This window comes from Styela clava, chromosome 2 (assembly GCF_964204865.1).
Source record: "Styela clava chromosome 2, kaStyClav1.hap1.2, whole genome shotgun sequence".
In the NCBI taxonomy this organism is placed as follows: domain Eukaryota; kingdom Metazoa; phylum Chordata; class Ascidiacea; order Stolidobranchia; family Styelidae; genus Styela; species Styela clava.
In genome coordinates this window covers 5,458,986-5,471,674 of record NC_135251.1, presented here as the reverse complement: position 1 = coordinate 5,471,674, position 12,689 = coordinate 5,458,986, and the positions used below count along the sequence as shown (strand labels likewise).

The 12,689-nt window shown below is 37.5% G+C and overlaps 1 protein-coding gene across 5 annotated transcripts in view; it reads left to right on the top strand.

The window, feature by feature from the left end:
- LOC120335722 (diacylglycerol kinase zeta-like) overlaps window positions 1-12,689 on the top strand; it is an 88,068-nt gene that overhangs the window by 63,937 nt on the left and 11,442 nt on the right. For all 5 annotated transcript variants that reach the window (XM_039403311.2, XM_039403312.2, XM_039403310.2 and 2 more), the window contains 13 exons: window positions 204-386; window positions 1,940-2,022; window positions 2,649-2,823; window positions 3,917-4,039; window positions 4,457-4,571; window positions 5,402-5,520; window positions 7,053-7,235; window positions 7,608-7,714; window positions 8,153-8,242; window positions 10,046-10,143; window positions 10,795-10,877; window positions 11,733-11,790; window positions 12,514-12,662. In XM_039403311.2, coding sequence (XP_039259245.2) covers window positions 204-386; window positions 1,940-2,022; window positions 2,649-2,823; window positions 3,917-4,039; window positions 4,457-4,571; window positions 5,402-5,520; window positions 7,053-7,235; window positions 7,608-7,714; window positions 8,153-8,242; window positions 10,046-10,143; window positions 10,795-10,877; window positions 11,733-11,790; window positions 12,514-12,662 — 1,566 coding nt within the window. The remainder of the gene's footprint in view (window positions 1-203; window positions 387-1,939; window positions 2,023-2,648; window positions 2,824-3,916; window positions 4,040-4,456; window positions 4,572-5,401; window positions 5,521-7,052; window positions 7,236-7,607; window positions 7,715-8,152; window positions 8,243-10,045; window positions 10,144-10,794; window positions 10,878-11,732; window positions 11,791-12,513; window positions 12,663-12,689) is intronic.

Below are 12,689 nucleotides of genomic sequence, written 5' to 3'. Positions count from 1 at the left end.
CTACGGGAATACTGAATATTCATTCAACAACTGAACCTCTGTTTGTGTAAGATTTTACCCAAAAGTTTCAATAGTCTGGGACACTTAGTACAAAGGTTATGTTTTCTCTTATGTGTTAAGAACCTGTGTTATGTTTTTTTCACCCTGTATTCACTCGTTAATGTTGTTTTGTGGAATAAAATCTTTCTTCTATTTCCCTCTAGTGGACACCGAGAGGAAAATCTTTGCGAAACCGTTCGAAAAAGAAACGTTCTTCTGGTATGTGGCGAAAAAAATCATCTAAAGAAGGCCGACAGAGATTATTCGTTATTCGTCCATTACCAGAACATACTCCATATCTCTCTCCTACTCTGGTGTTTATTAATCCCAAAAGTGGGGGCAACCAGGTATGTTATTGATAGCTACTCTTTCATTTGGTATTCAATGCACTGTGGTTGCCATAGGTACCCTGTCTGTCTTGTTTGGAGTCGTTTTCTTCCATTAACAAGAGTGACACCCTGGTAGCAGGTCGCTTAAGTGTATCTCAAAGTCCAGCATTTGTTAGTGTTCTATGTTTGATTTTTTTTTTTCAGTATGATTTAAGGTCAGACTCACTCCCTCATAGGTGTCGTGTCTCCCTTCACGTTCGCACTGAAATGCATTTTTTTTTTATCTTTTTTAACTATGTTAGTACAATGTGTGCTTTCGATATGTGACAAAATAAACTATTCACTGGCTGACTGACATGTTTTGAACTTTGTTGTTGCATGTGTGGCGTGCCAACCAGTGATTACTCTGCATCTCAGGGCTGTGAAGTCGGCGAAAATTTGGCGTATGCAAGCCTTATCCAATAATAATAGACTGTTAAGAATGTTTAGTAAATGTGATTTAAAATTTCATGGACAATTGTGACTTCTTTTATCACAAGTAAAAGTTTAAAGCTTCAGAAAGTATGGAAGGGGGACATTTGGCAGTATGCCACCCATCTTTTCATTCAGTCAGACAGAAGATTATTTTTACACATGCCGAAAATACACATTGTACATATAGAATACGAAAAACTAAAAAAAATTCAGCGGCACCTAGGGGGAAGTCTAACATTAAATTACACTGAGGGGAAAAGTCGAACATTGAATACTAAGATTATATATATTTATATTTAAATTGCGAATTAAATTGTGATGTCACACCTTCAAATTAGGGGGGAGAGTGTGAAATATTAGGGGGAGGGGATGTAGGGGAGTAACTAACTGATGGCTGGTAGGCATGGGCTTAAAATCCCTGCCATACAAACATAGTTGAGATAAAGAACTATCAACTAGGTTATGAGTTGGCGCAAATTACAGCCCGCAGGCCGCTTCAGGCCCCCCAAAGTGCTTCATCCGGCCCACCTGTATCTGCTGAAATTACAACTATAGTTTGTATGAATATAAACTTCCATTGGAAAACATCGTTGAAAATAAGTTAGTTAGATAGTTACATAGTGCATCTTATTATTATATAAACATTGGCCCAGCTGTTGTAAATAAACTGTTTTTATCCATATTGCGTTTTGAGTCTCCGGCCCAGTAACCTAGTCTATTATCTGTAACTCCGACTCAGAAAAGGAAATTCTCACCCCTGAACTAGGTGATAACGGCTTCCTCCACCATCGAGTCCATGCGTGTGAAACAAATAATTGGCTAACTAATCCCATACCTGACATGGACTGCTAACCGGACGAGAGGCTGTGGTTCGCTGTATGATTGAGCCACCATTGCGGCTTTTTCCTCAGCATAAATATGCATATCCTATCCTTTAATCTGTGATATTGCGTAAATGAAGTGATTAGAGTACCGGTGATCACTACTTATGTCATGGCAGTAAAGTCAACGAAACTTTAACCGTTCGACCCGATTAAAAAAAATTTGACATCCATCTCCCACCTAAGCCACAACTCATCATGTTTTCCGCTTCACAGGGAGTGAAAATGCTTCAAACATTCCAGTGGCTGCTCAACCAACGTCAAGTTTTCAATCTTAGTGAGGGAGGACCAAAAGAAGCGTAAGTTATTTATTGTTGAGTGGGTGAGGGTCTTGATAATATTTTCATACAAGGCTCTGTTTAAGCATCCGCAAATGAGCTAAAATTAGCAAATTTGAAACTACTCTATGAGCAGATACTTACTGATAAAGGATTAACATGTAATCGTTGACACCATGAAAGCAACACAGGCATTCATAGGGTTCTCAGAAGATCTCTGACGGTAGATCGAGTTTTACTTATGGGCTATTTTGCTTCAACAAAGGGGTGACCGTACATTTGAACCCACGTACATTTGAACCCATGTGTATATCCACGGGTTCAATCTATATGCGGGTGCTAAAACCCATGGGTTAGGTTAGTATGGGTTCAAATATCCGTAAAACAAAAAAAATTCATAGGTACAATAGCATACAGGTGCAATTGTCATGGGTTCAAATGTAATGGAACCCAACAAAGGCTGTAAAAGCGTCATTTGATATGTAACGAGCTAGTATTTCTAATTCAAAATTGCCTACTAAATTTATTACAATCTGGGTAACTTTGTAATACAGAAAATGTATGTATTTTCCTCAAGAAAAAACAAAATTTCGTCCCGCCTGGGAAACACAGTAATAATTTTTGACACATGGATTTATCATTCACAGGCTCGAAATGTTCCGGAAAGTTCCAAACTTACGAATTCTTGCATGTGGGGGAGACGGCACCGTAGGATGGATACTATCTGTTCTCGATGAGATGAATTTAAGCCGATGGCCTCCTGTCGCTATATTACCGCTTGGTACTGGGAATGACTTGTCTCGTACTCTGAATTGGGGATCGGTAAGTTTATTTATGTTGAATATGAGTTTAGTTTTCGATACTCCTGTAGTATGTGTACCAGGTTGGGGTTAGGCCATAATTTGATTCCATATTTTCTTATTTTAGTTCTATTACAGGTTCGAGGACTAGCCAAGTGACTCCCACAGTATTTGTACCTGAAATTATGGCCTAATCCTAATCTGGTACACATATTAATTAGACATTTTGGTACTCCCGTAGTGTGTGTACCAGGTCAAGGTTTTGCCATAATTTTATTTCGAATTTCCTTATTTTATTTCTAGTACGAGTTCAGGGACTGTCTGTGTTAACTAAGTGAGTATACTCATACACCCTGCCCATAGGTTTCAGTCCCCTGACAACTTGATGTAAAGTAGGCGAACAAAATTAGTTACCTCCATATTGGTACACACACTTCTGCAGCGCCCAATTTTTGGATTTTTATGCACACAAGTCGATTTGTGGTGGATTTAATTTTCTTAATGTTCGGAATAACTCTCCCCACCTCCCACTTTCAAAAAAAGATGGAACTCGGAATGCGTGAGTTGATTTGTGTAGAACTTTCTTTCAGTTTTCAGCCCGTCTTCCCCATTTTCTAAACATGATTATTTTCAAATTACCTGTTTTGCAATCGAAATCACTTTCTATACAAAAATCTCTTTTTAGACATTTTTTGCTCAAGTTTCCTCTCCCCCCTTATTTGAAAATACATTTTATACCAGACTTACACAGATAAACCCTCTACAGCTTTAAAATTTTCACTTTTAACCAGAGTTTCAAAAATAAACATTCTGCTCAACTTTCCTCTCCCCCCACTTAAAAATATTTGCTTTTATCAGAGTTACACAATCAATTTCAGCTCAGCCTCCCCCTCCCTCCCTCTTAAAAAATGCACGTTTAACCAGTGCTACGCCTAAAAATCTCCCGCTCAGCTTTTGCGCAGCTATACAATCCATCTACAGCTTTACCCTTCCCCATTTCTCAAACATAGCCATTCCCAAACTTACCAATTTATCAGCAGAAATCACTCAATTTCTTTACTATTTCCTGCACAGCTTTCCTCTCCCCCCACTTGAAAATATTCATTTCATACCAGGGTTACACGGATGAGCCAATCAGTAAAATACTCCACCATGTGGAAGAAGGAAAAGTTGTTCAAGTCGATCGTTGGAAATTGCAAGTTCAACCAAACCAGGATGCAAAACAGGAAGAAGATGAGGTAATTAGGTTCAGGGGTCAAAGGTTCACTATTCTTGTCTAATATCCAACCCATAATATCTAATATCTATCCCATAATAATTCGAGTAGGCCAGTGTTCTTCATACTTTTTCTATCATGACCCACTCAAAAACTAGCTAACAATAAGCTACACATAACAGATAGTAAGGCGACAGTATGTTTTATTCAAAAAACATGTTGAAAATATTTAGACATAATGAAGAAATGTTAAAAAAACAAATTTAACAAATATTATGATTTTTTATTAGCTTCTCACTCCTTCCAAAAATTGTCTACGCTCCCCACTGCTCTAAGCTCTAACTAAAATTAATTGTGAGGCATAACCTTACGGAATATCCTGGATGGTGATTTCACATTTCAATGCTGTCTTTTACTATCACAAAATTCTATTTTACAGCCTCCTGGTGCAACAGCGGACGTGGGAGTGGACCAGCTGCCATTGAATGTCGTCAACAATTATTTTAGTCTCGGAGCGGATGCGAAAGTTGTTCTGGAGTTTCATGAATCTAGAGGTGAGTGGAAAAACATTTTAATTTTGAGCAGAATTGCGTTGCCATTTGTTAGAGCAGGGGTTGGTGATTACTTTACTCAGTGGGCCAGTTACATATATTAGACTTGGTTAATAGGCTGGAGGCTTAAACTCAATATGAAAAAATATGAATAAAAAACAGTTCATTTACGGAAATTAGTCCAATATATAGGCTAGCGTTTATATAATGGAAAGAAGCACAGCGTAACAATCGAGGTCATTATGACGTTCTTTTCATCGATATTTTCAACAGAAATTTATATCTATGAAATCTATAATTGTAATTTCAGCAGAGACAAGTGGGCGGATAAAACATCTCAGTGTGCCGGATTTGCCCACCCCTGTGTTAGAGCGTACTCTATAACACTATTTGCATGCTATTTTAGTTTGGTTTAAGCATGCAACTGCATAAACTTGTATTAATTTGAAAACTAAATAATAAATGAACGAGAATATTGGTCAGAGACCGAAGACTTATCGATCGAAAGTTAGGAGATCCCCCAAAACAGCGCTCTTACTCCATAGTGACACCTTGTGTCCCATCACTAATTAATTAATAACTTCCTAATTATACGACATAATTCATCCAAAATCAATAGGCTTCTGGTCCGAGATATGATGAATGCACATGCAAAATCTGGAGCAGATTCAATCTCGCTTTCGTGAGATATCGCGTGCATCTAACAGACATACAGACAGACAAATACCTATCAACATACTTACCGATTAAAATCGATCGATCGAAGTAATAATAAATATGTATCCGTGGCAGAGCTAAAATCAAATATCTGACTTCAATATTCTCTTTTCCAGAGGCTCACCCATCAAAATTCAAGAGTCGTTTCGGAAACAAAGTATTTTATGCAAAGACCGGAGTGACTGACTACTTGACACAGAAACACAAAAACTTGGGAAAAAGTGTTTCTATAGTGGTAAGTAGAGCTGGGCATTTTCGAATACCTGATGATTTCAGAATCAAATTGAATATTTTTTTTTAATCGAATCTCGAATACTTAGGAGATATAAAATTGTATATAACTTTCTTATTGTATTATTATATTGAGTCCTCCAGATACATAAATTACTGAAAACACAGAATACATTCCTCAGGCAGATTACTGAGTGTTTACACACAAGAAAAAAAACATGTTTTCATCAATAACTCAGTACAGAAAAAAGTCATATGCCAGAATTGTATTAAAAAAATATGGCTTCAAAATAAAAATTGAGAAATTTACCTCAACCATTGGCGGAAAGAAAAAAACAAGATGGCAGCGATTCGAAATTTTGCTCTGAACCAATTTGAATAATTTATTATTCCTAGTGGTGAGTTAGTAACGTTCAACTGTTTTACTCTGAACAAGGCTTTGTATATGGAGCCATTTCTAGGGATCTAGTATAGGGTGTAATAAAATGGGTAGACAATGCTAAACTTGGAAGACTGCTGTCATCCCAACCTTTAGCAGCTTCTTACGTAGCAGTGGAACCTGGTTTTTAAACTAAACCAAGTCCTAATTAGTTTTTTTCCACTTTGGGTGAGCGAACACGTACTACTTTTTTTATTAATACCTTTCCATCTAAAATCTGTACGTTCCAAACCTTACTCGAGGTTTTGTTCGCTTTCCCGATTCTATAATCAGTTACTTTTACTTTTGTTTTTATCTATTTTTTTATTGTCTATTGCTGATTATGGAGTCAAAATAAACTTATTATTAATATTATTATATTATTATAACTTTTGACTCAATGACTGGCAACCGAACATATGCTAAATCCAAAAGCTATAAGAGTTTGAACTGACCAAATTTTCTTCGGGGAAGCATTTCCTAACCAGTTTATTTCCCCTTGGGTGAAGTGGGACCATGGCTTTAAAATCCAAATTTTTAACCTGTGATGCAAAGCTTAACCCCTAGGTCACTGCACCTTTATCCTCTTTGCCTCGGTTGAATATGAAAATCATAGCTTATAACACTGACATGGTCAAACTACGGCCCACAGGCAAAATCCGTCCCGTTGGGTATTTCAATCTGGCCCGCCTGATGCTGCCACAACCAAACTGAAACCAAATTTTGATGTTTCAGCTAAAAAATAGCTCAATAAATTAGTTGAGATTGCAATTAAATTTAGTTTGGGACAGAGGCTTAATGTTACCCATTTTTGCTTTTATAAACTGTAAATATTGTTCATAAAATGTAATTTTTTAGGTCACACATACATAGCCCGCCAGTCTAGTTGGGCAAAATTTTTGGCCCATTCTCCTGAAACCTCGCCCCTGTTATAACAGTACCTGTACCAATGTTATAGGTGTCACTGATTGAAGACTTTTCGAGGTCCCTCGCAACTCTTGTAAGTTGTAACATAAATAACATAATCAGTACATTTGTTTGTTGCATCAGTTTTCTATACACTTGTTTTTGTGATGGCAAATAAACTGTTGACACTTATATGATAATTCCTTCAACAGTGCGATGGCAAAAACATCACCGAGAAGATCCAGACACTGAAACCAGTCTGTATTGTTTTTCTCAACATTCCACGATACAGTGCCGGTACGCAGCCATGGGGTAACCCCGCGGGTCTTGAGTTCAAACCTCAACTTCATGACGATAAATTAATTGAAGTTATTGGATTTACTTCAAATCAATTGGTAAGTAGATTTATACTCCTTCTCAGAACCCCCCCCCCCCCCCCAAAAAAAAAAAGTTTGAAGCAGATCACTCAGAGCTTCTAAATTTGTCAAAAAAAAAATTACTTTTCTGCCCCTGGACACTTAGGGGGTTCAGAAAAGCTACACTTTATACTCTTACCTGTTACCACTTTTATTTGAGGGCTCGAGAGTGCTACTGATAGCTCAGTATCTTGTTTTATGCCAACTTGAATATAAAAAACTCTTATTTTTTCTATAACGATTGAATTTGTATAAAATTCAATATATATAGCTTTAACTTCAGTGGTAGATTGCAACTCCTCCACCGAGCATGCTTTGGACCATGTTTTGACCTCTATCTTTTATTCCCAGGGTCTCCTCTATGTTGGTGGTCATGGTGAAAGAATCTGTCAGTGCAGAGAAGCTGTTATCACGACCAGCAGATCTTTTCCTGTCCAGATAGATGGGGAGCCTTGCAGGTGGGTTTTTGAACATATGATCATAATTTCATGACGCTTATTTTCGTCTTTCACTGTGAACAGTGTGAGGTGGGGGCGTGGTATTTGAACACGACATTATGATTAGAATTTTCAGTGTTATCTGTTGTGAGAGGAAGCTGATGAAATAAATAAACTATATGAAAAACCATCCAGTTTCAAGTCAATTTGGGTCTTGAAACATTGAAACTGCTTAATTGGATTGGAACCTGAGTTGCGTAATATGCGATGCTACACAGTTAAGTCTAACTGCGTTGGCCCTGTGTGTGCAATGGCCATGTGTTACCAACATAAGTGTGTTCTTGACCATCTCGGTGATCCATCCATCCAATCCTTTAATCAAATCAAAATTATTTTTATTCAACGCAATCTGGCATGCCAGCCACACCCCTGACACACCTATTTTATTTACTTTTTCAGATTGAATCCATCCATCATACGACTGTCATTTCACAACCAAGCAAATATGGTTCTAAAAACAAAAAGAGGATCAATGCCACTCATCCCTGAGTAAGTACTTCAAAGTTTTAATTTTTCTTCGCTTTCGATCTATAGAATCCTATGGTAAGCAAGCACGTGTCTTAGATTTTATGGGGTGAATGACACTGATGTTCATAAATTCATAAAAAAATTTCAAAATTGCAAAGGGAATTTATCGATACCATATATTGTTTTGGCCTTCACAGATTAGATGAAGTAAAAATACTTGAACAATTAACGATTAAAAAACAACATACTGGTTCACTATATTGAGAACTGACTTCATAACAAAATTGCTATTGTAAAAGGACTTTATGGACAACATGTATATAATAATACTAAAATATGTTGTTGGTGTGACAGTTGTTGTTGTTGACTGCTGTACTTGAAGATTGTGGGATCTGCTAGAAGGCTATTACTTTTATTTTTTTCTTCAAATTTACTGACCAGACCCAAATAGTCCCCGAGTCTCAACCAAAATTTCACTGTTCTATTTTACTCAAAAGAGACATGTTTTTATTTATTCCTCATTGCTTGTCCGCGATATTTACAGAAAACCCAAGGCTTGTTGAAGAAGCTTTACATACTAGTACCGATACCCAATCATCGTGTCCTCATAATTGAGCATTGCTGTGAATACGGGGAACCCACACAGGGTAACCAGAGGTGCGGTGGCGAGCATATTCCTAACGCTTCGCACAATGCACACACCGCAGAGCATAGGTATTGCTTCTTGATGGCCAGCGCCAGTATGGACGTATATTAATGAATCCTGCCACAATCCTTCACCCCGTATACAACACACAAGTCCTTAGTGACAAATAATATTAAATGTAAACAACAACAGACTCTTAAGACATTTCAACAAGGAATGATTAGAAATAGCATGATGCGCTCGAAGAGAGTGACTGGAAAAAAGGTTACACGCATGAGCGAGTTGATTAGAGTGTTACATGTAATAATGTAAGGGAAACACAAATAAACTGGCACAGCTTTGTCTCCCCATGGATTATGTTCTCCATTAAGTTCTATTTTTTGTTTAAATTTAACATATTTTTGCTAGATGGGAAAAGTAAGCCTGACTATAGCTAAAAGCATTGTTCTATGTTCTATTCTCCGCTGTTCTATTTTAATTGAAGGCGACACATATTTATTCCTCATTACTTGACTGCCTCTGTGATGCTTGACCTCCTTCATATTGCTTGTCCGCTGTTCTTTTCAGAAAACTCAGTGCTTGTTTAGGAAGCTAAGGCGTCACATACCAGTACCGATACTCAATGTTCTTGTCGAAGATAAATAAAGTAAAACCGGTGTATAGCAAAACGATGTATTTTCTAACATTTTGTTTGTTTTGTGTGACATCATTTTCCTATACATCTGTTGTGCTGTGCTTTATTTATCTTCAACGTGAAAATACTTGCTTGCAATCATGCACTACTATATCGTACTATTTTTATTCATTTCCTTTCTCCTTTTCCTACTCTCTATAAATATATATACGATAGTTAATAGTGTGCTTTCCCTATTATGCCATGATGAATTTTTTTTGAATAGAAATTCAAAACATTGGCAAGTTACAAGAGAATCTCAAACTTTTCGATTTGCTGACACAAGCTTGAGTTTTTTAATCTTCGACACGAATATGCCTGGTGGCAATATTGCGCTACTCAATTTTATGTCCATATATTTGCGCGTTGCTCTTTTGTATAATTAGTATATTGGCAAGTATGCTGTGCCTTTGACTTCTGTGTCCACATGTTTTAGCATTGTTTCATTGCGCTACTCGATCTTTGTGTCCATGTGTTTAAGCATTGTTCTCTTTTATAATTTCAGTCTCCCCATGTCAGAACAGCTGAAGATTTGTATCAATCTGATTTCTATTGAACAATACGAGAAACATAACGGTGACAAGCAGACACTGAGACAAATATGTAAGTTATTCTGTATTTAACTGGGGGCGGGGAACTAACGAGGTTGCCTTGGCATCTTCAATTCCAGTCTTGAGATCGCTAGATAACTCTGTGGTTTCCAACCTTTCATTTCCCCCTTTCAGAAGATTTTAGCACTCCCCTGTTCATCATTCCACGAGCAATGTCCACTATGCCATCTCGATTTACTTTGGCCGCACTCGCAGGAAACGTAATTGTCGTCCCATTTCTGTTTCTTGGGAGTATTGGAAATTTAAAATATTTAACCGCGTCTACGATACGTTTACGACTGCTACAGCACTTTTATTTTTATTTTTCTTATTTTAGTTCTGTTACGAGTTTGGAAACTAGCCAAGTGACTCCCGTAGTATTCGTACTTGAAATTATGGCCTAACCCTAACATGATACACATACTACGTTCCGGTGTCCGCCATCTTGTTGCACATACTATGGCAGTACTTAAATTTGTGCCAATGTACGAAAAGACTGGAAACTTTCTGGTTGGGAATGGCATACCCATTTGATCACACCCAGGGTGAGGTTGTAGGCATGGGGTTCGAATCTGACTTTTTACCCTGCCATCATAGTTGTTGCAAAGTTACTATAAGTAAATTAACTCACAAAAAATATTGAAAGATAAATTTTTTTTTCCAGCGAGACCCTCCCACACCACTGTTGTACCAGCTGATGCTGATCTTGAAACTGTTAGATTATCTGTTGTAGAAAGGTTGCAACAGGTTAGTATTCTTCTGTTTAGTTTGGACAGGTTAGTTTTGTATTGTTTCAAGTCTTGTACCAACACTTCCTAAGAAATTTCTAATTTTCAAGTTGGGCCGCGATAGTTCCGGCCGGAGTTCAGAAAACGTGTGTTTTCAAGAATCTTAAGGGTTTAAAAAGCATTTGAAGCTGAGAAAAATTGCTATGTATGATTTGTAAAATGCTCTTTTTACATTTCCAAAAAGGAATGTTGTTTCAGATTTGCAAAACCAACGATCCTGACTATAACAATTAACATAAAACATGTAAGATTGGCACCTTGCTATGGCAAGCGGTTGAATACAATTCTCATCTTAGTTGAGACACATCGATCATTTGCTAACACTACTCTCGATCTATAAATCTCTTCAAAATAAATCCTCATGGTGGAGCATATATGGTGGATGCAAAGCCAACCCCCTCAATACACCCCTGACTATAACAATTAACAAATGTGAACTAAGATAGGATAGGATTTACCTATTTATTCCGGGTGAGAGGAAAACCAATAAGACGACTTAATCCTATAGCGATCACGGCCTCTCAGCCGGTTACCAGTCCGTGTCTGGTATGGAATAAGTTATTTATTTATTTTCGAAGCCCTAAATAACCAGCGGTTATATGAACCACCCTACGACGGCAAGGAGTCCAAAAATCCTTTCTCACATTATTATCCCCGCATGAGATTTGAACCTGCGAACCCACGCAGAGTAATCAGAGAGGCGGTGGCAAGCGTATTCTTAACGCTTAGCACAATGAGCAACACACTAAAGTACAAACTCGTGCTCTGGTGATCTAATCAACAGTAATACATTCAAAAAAAAAATTTTTCACAGCAAGACACAGAGAAAGGACAAGTAGAGTCTCGGACAGACCAGTATACATTCCTTGATTGTAAGTTGGTTTTTCTTGTTTTATGGGGGCTTTTGGGGTTTATAAATTTCACCCAGAAAAATTTTCTCAACCAAAGCTTGGGTTGGAGTCAAATCTTTGGAATATTGAGCGACGCGAAGACCTAGTAGTTGAAGTGTTCAAATTAACTGTGTTGACTTCACAGGTTTCTCACCTCCGGTTCCAATTCCCTGCCCCCCATCATCCAGAATGAAATGAATTGGGTATATGGGACAGGATAGTTCCTGGCCCTTGAATAAATATTAGATCTTCACATATCTTTAGATATAAGTAAATGCATGCACATGACATTGTTCAAAACTGTATTCTGCCTTCAATTCTATATAGACAAGCACCCAGATTCCATTACGACACTACTTTATTGTAAGAGTCAAGAACTCCAAAATTAGGACACCATAGCAGTAGCAGAGTAAGCAGCCACATTTAACACATGTACAGATAGAATCCGAAAAATTACAGCCTCAGATATACAAAGTCAAATATAGTATGAGTCAATAGCGCCATGTAGCGGTATTACATCATATATATATCGCAATAATTTATTACACGGCATGAATAGGCCTGATAAGAATTTCTCGTGTGTTGAACTTTCCAATGCTTGAATTCCCGTTATATATCTATATTTTCTGTACAAGAATACACATCAAATTCAAGATCGCACTAGACATGAATTAAAAAAATAACTCCCTCTTTTTTTTCTTCTAGTAAGCACGACAGCTGATCGATTTTATCGAATTGATCGAACTCAAGAATCTTTGCACTTAGTTCGAGAGGTCGCGACCTCTGATGGCGAATTGTTTGTTTTGGAAACAACACTGGTGGCGAGCAAGAGCCAGGACGTTCAAACTATACTAGTGAGTTTTTGAATTTTCATATCCCTA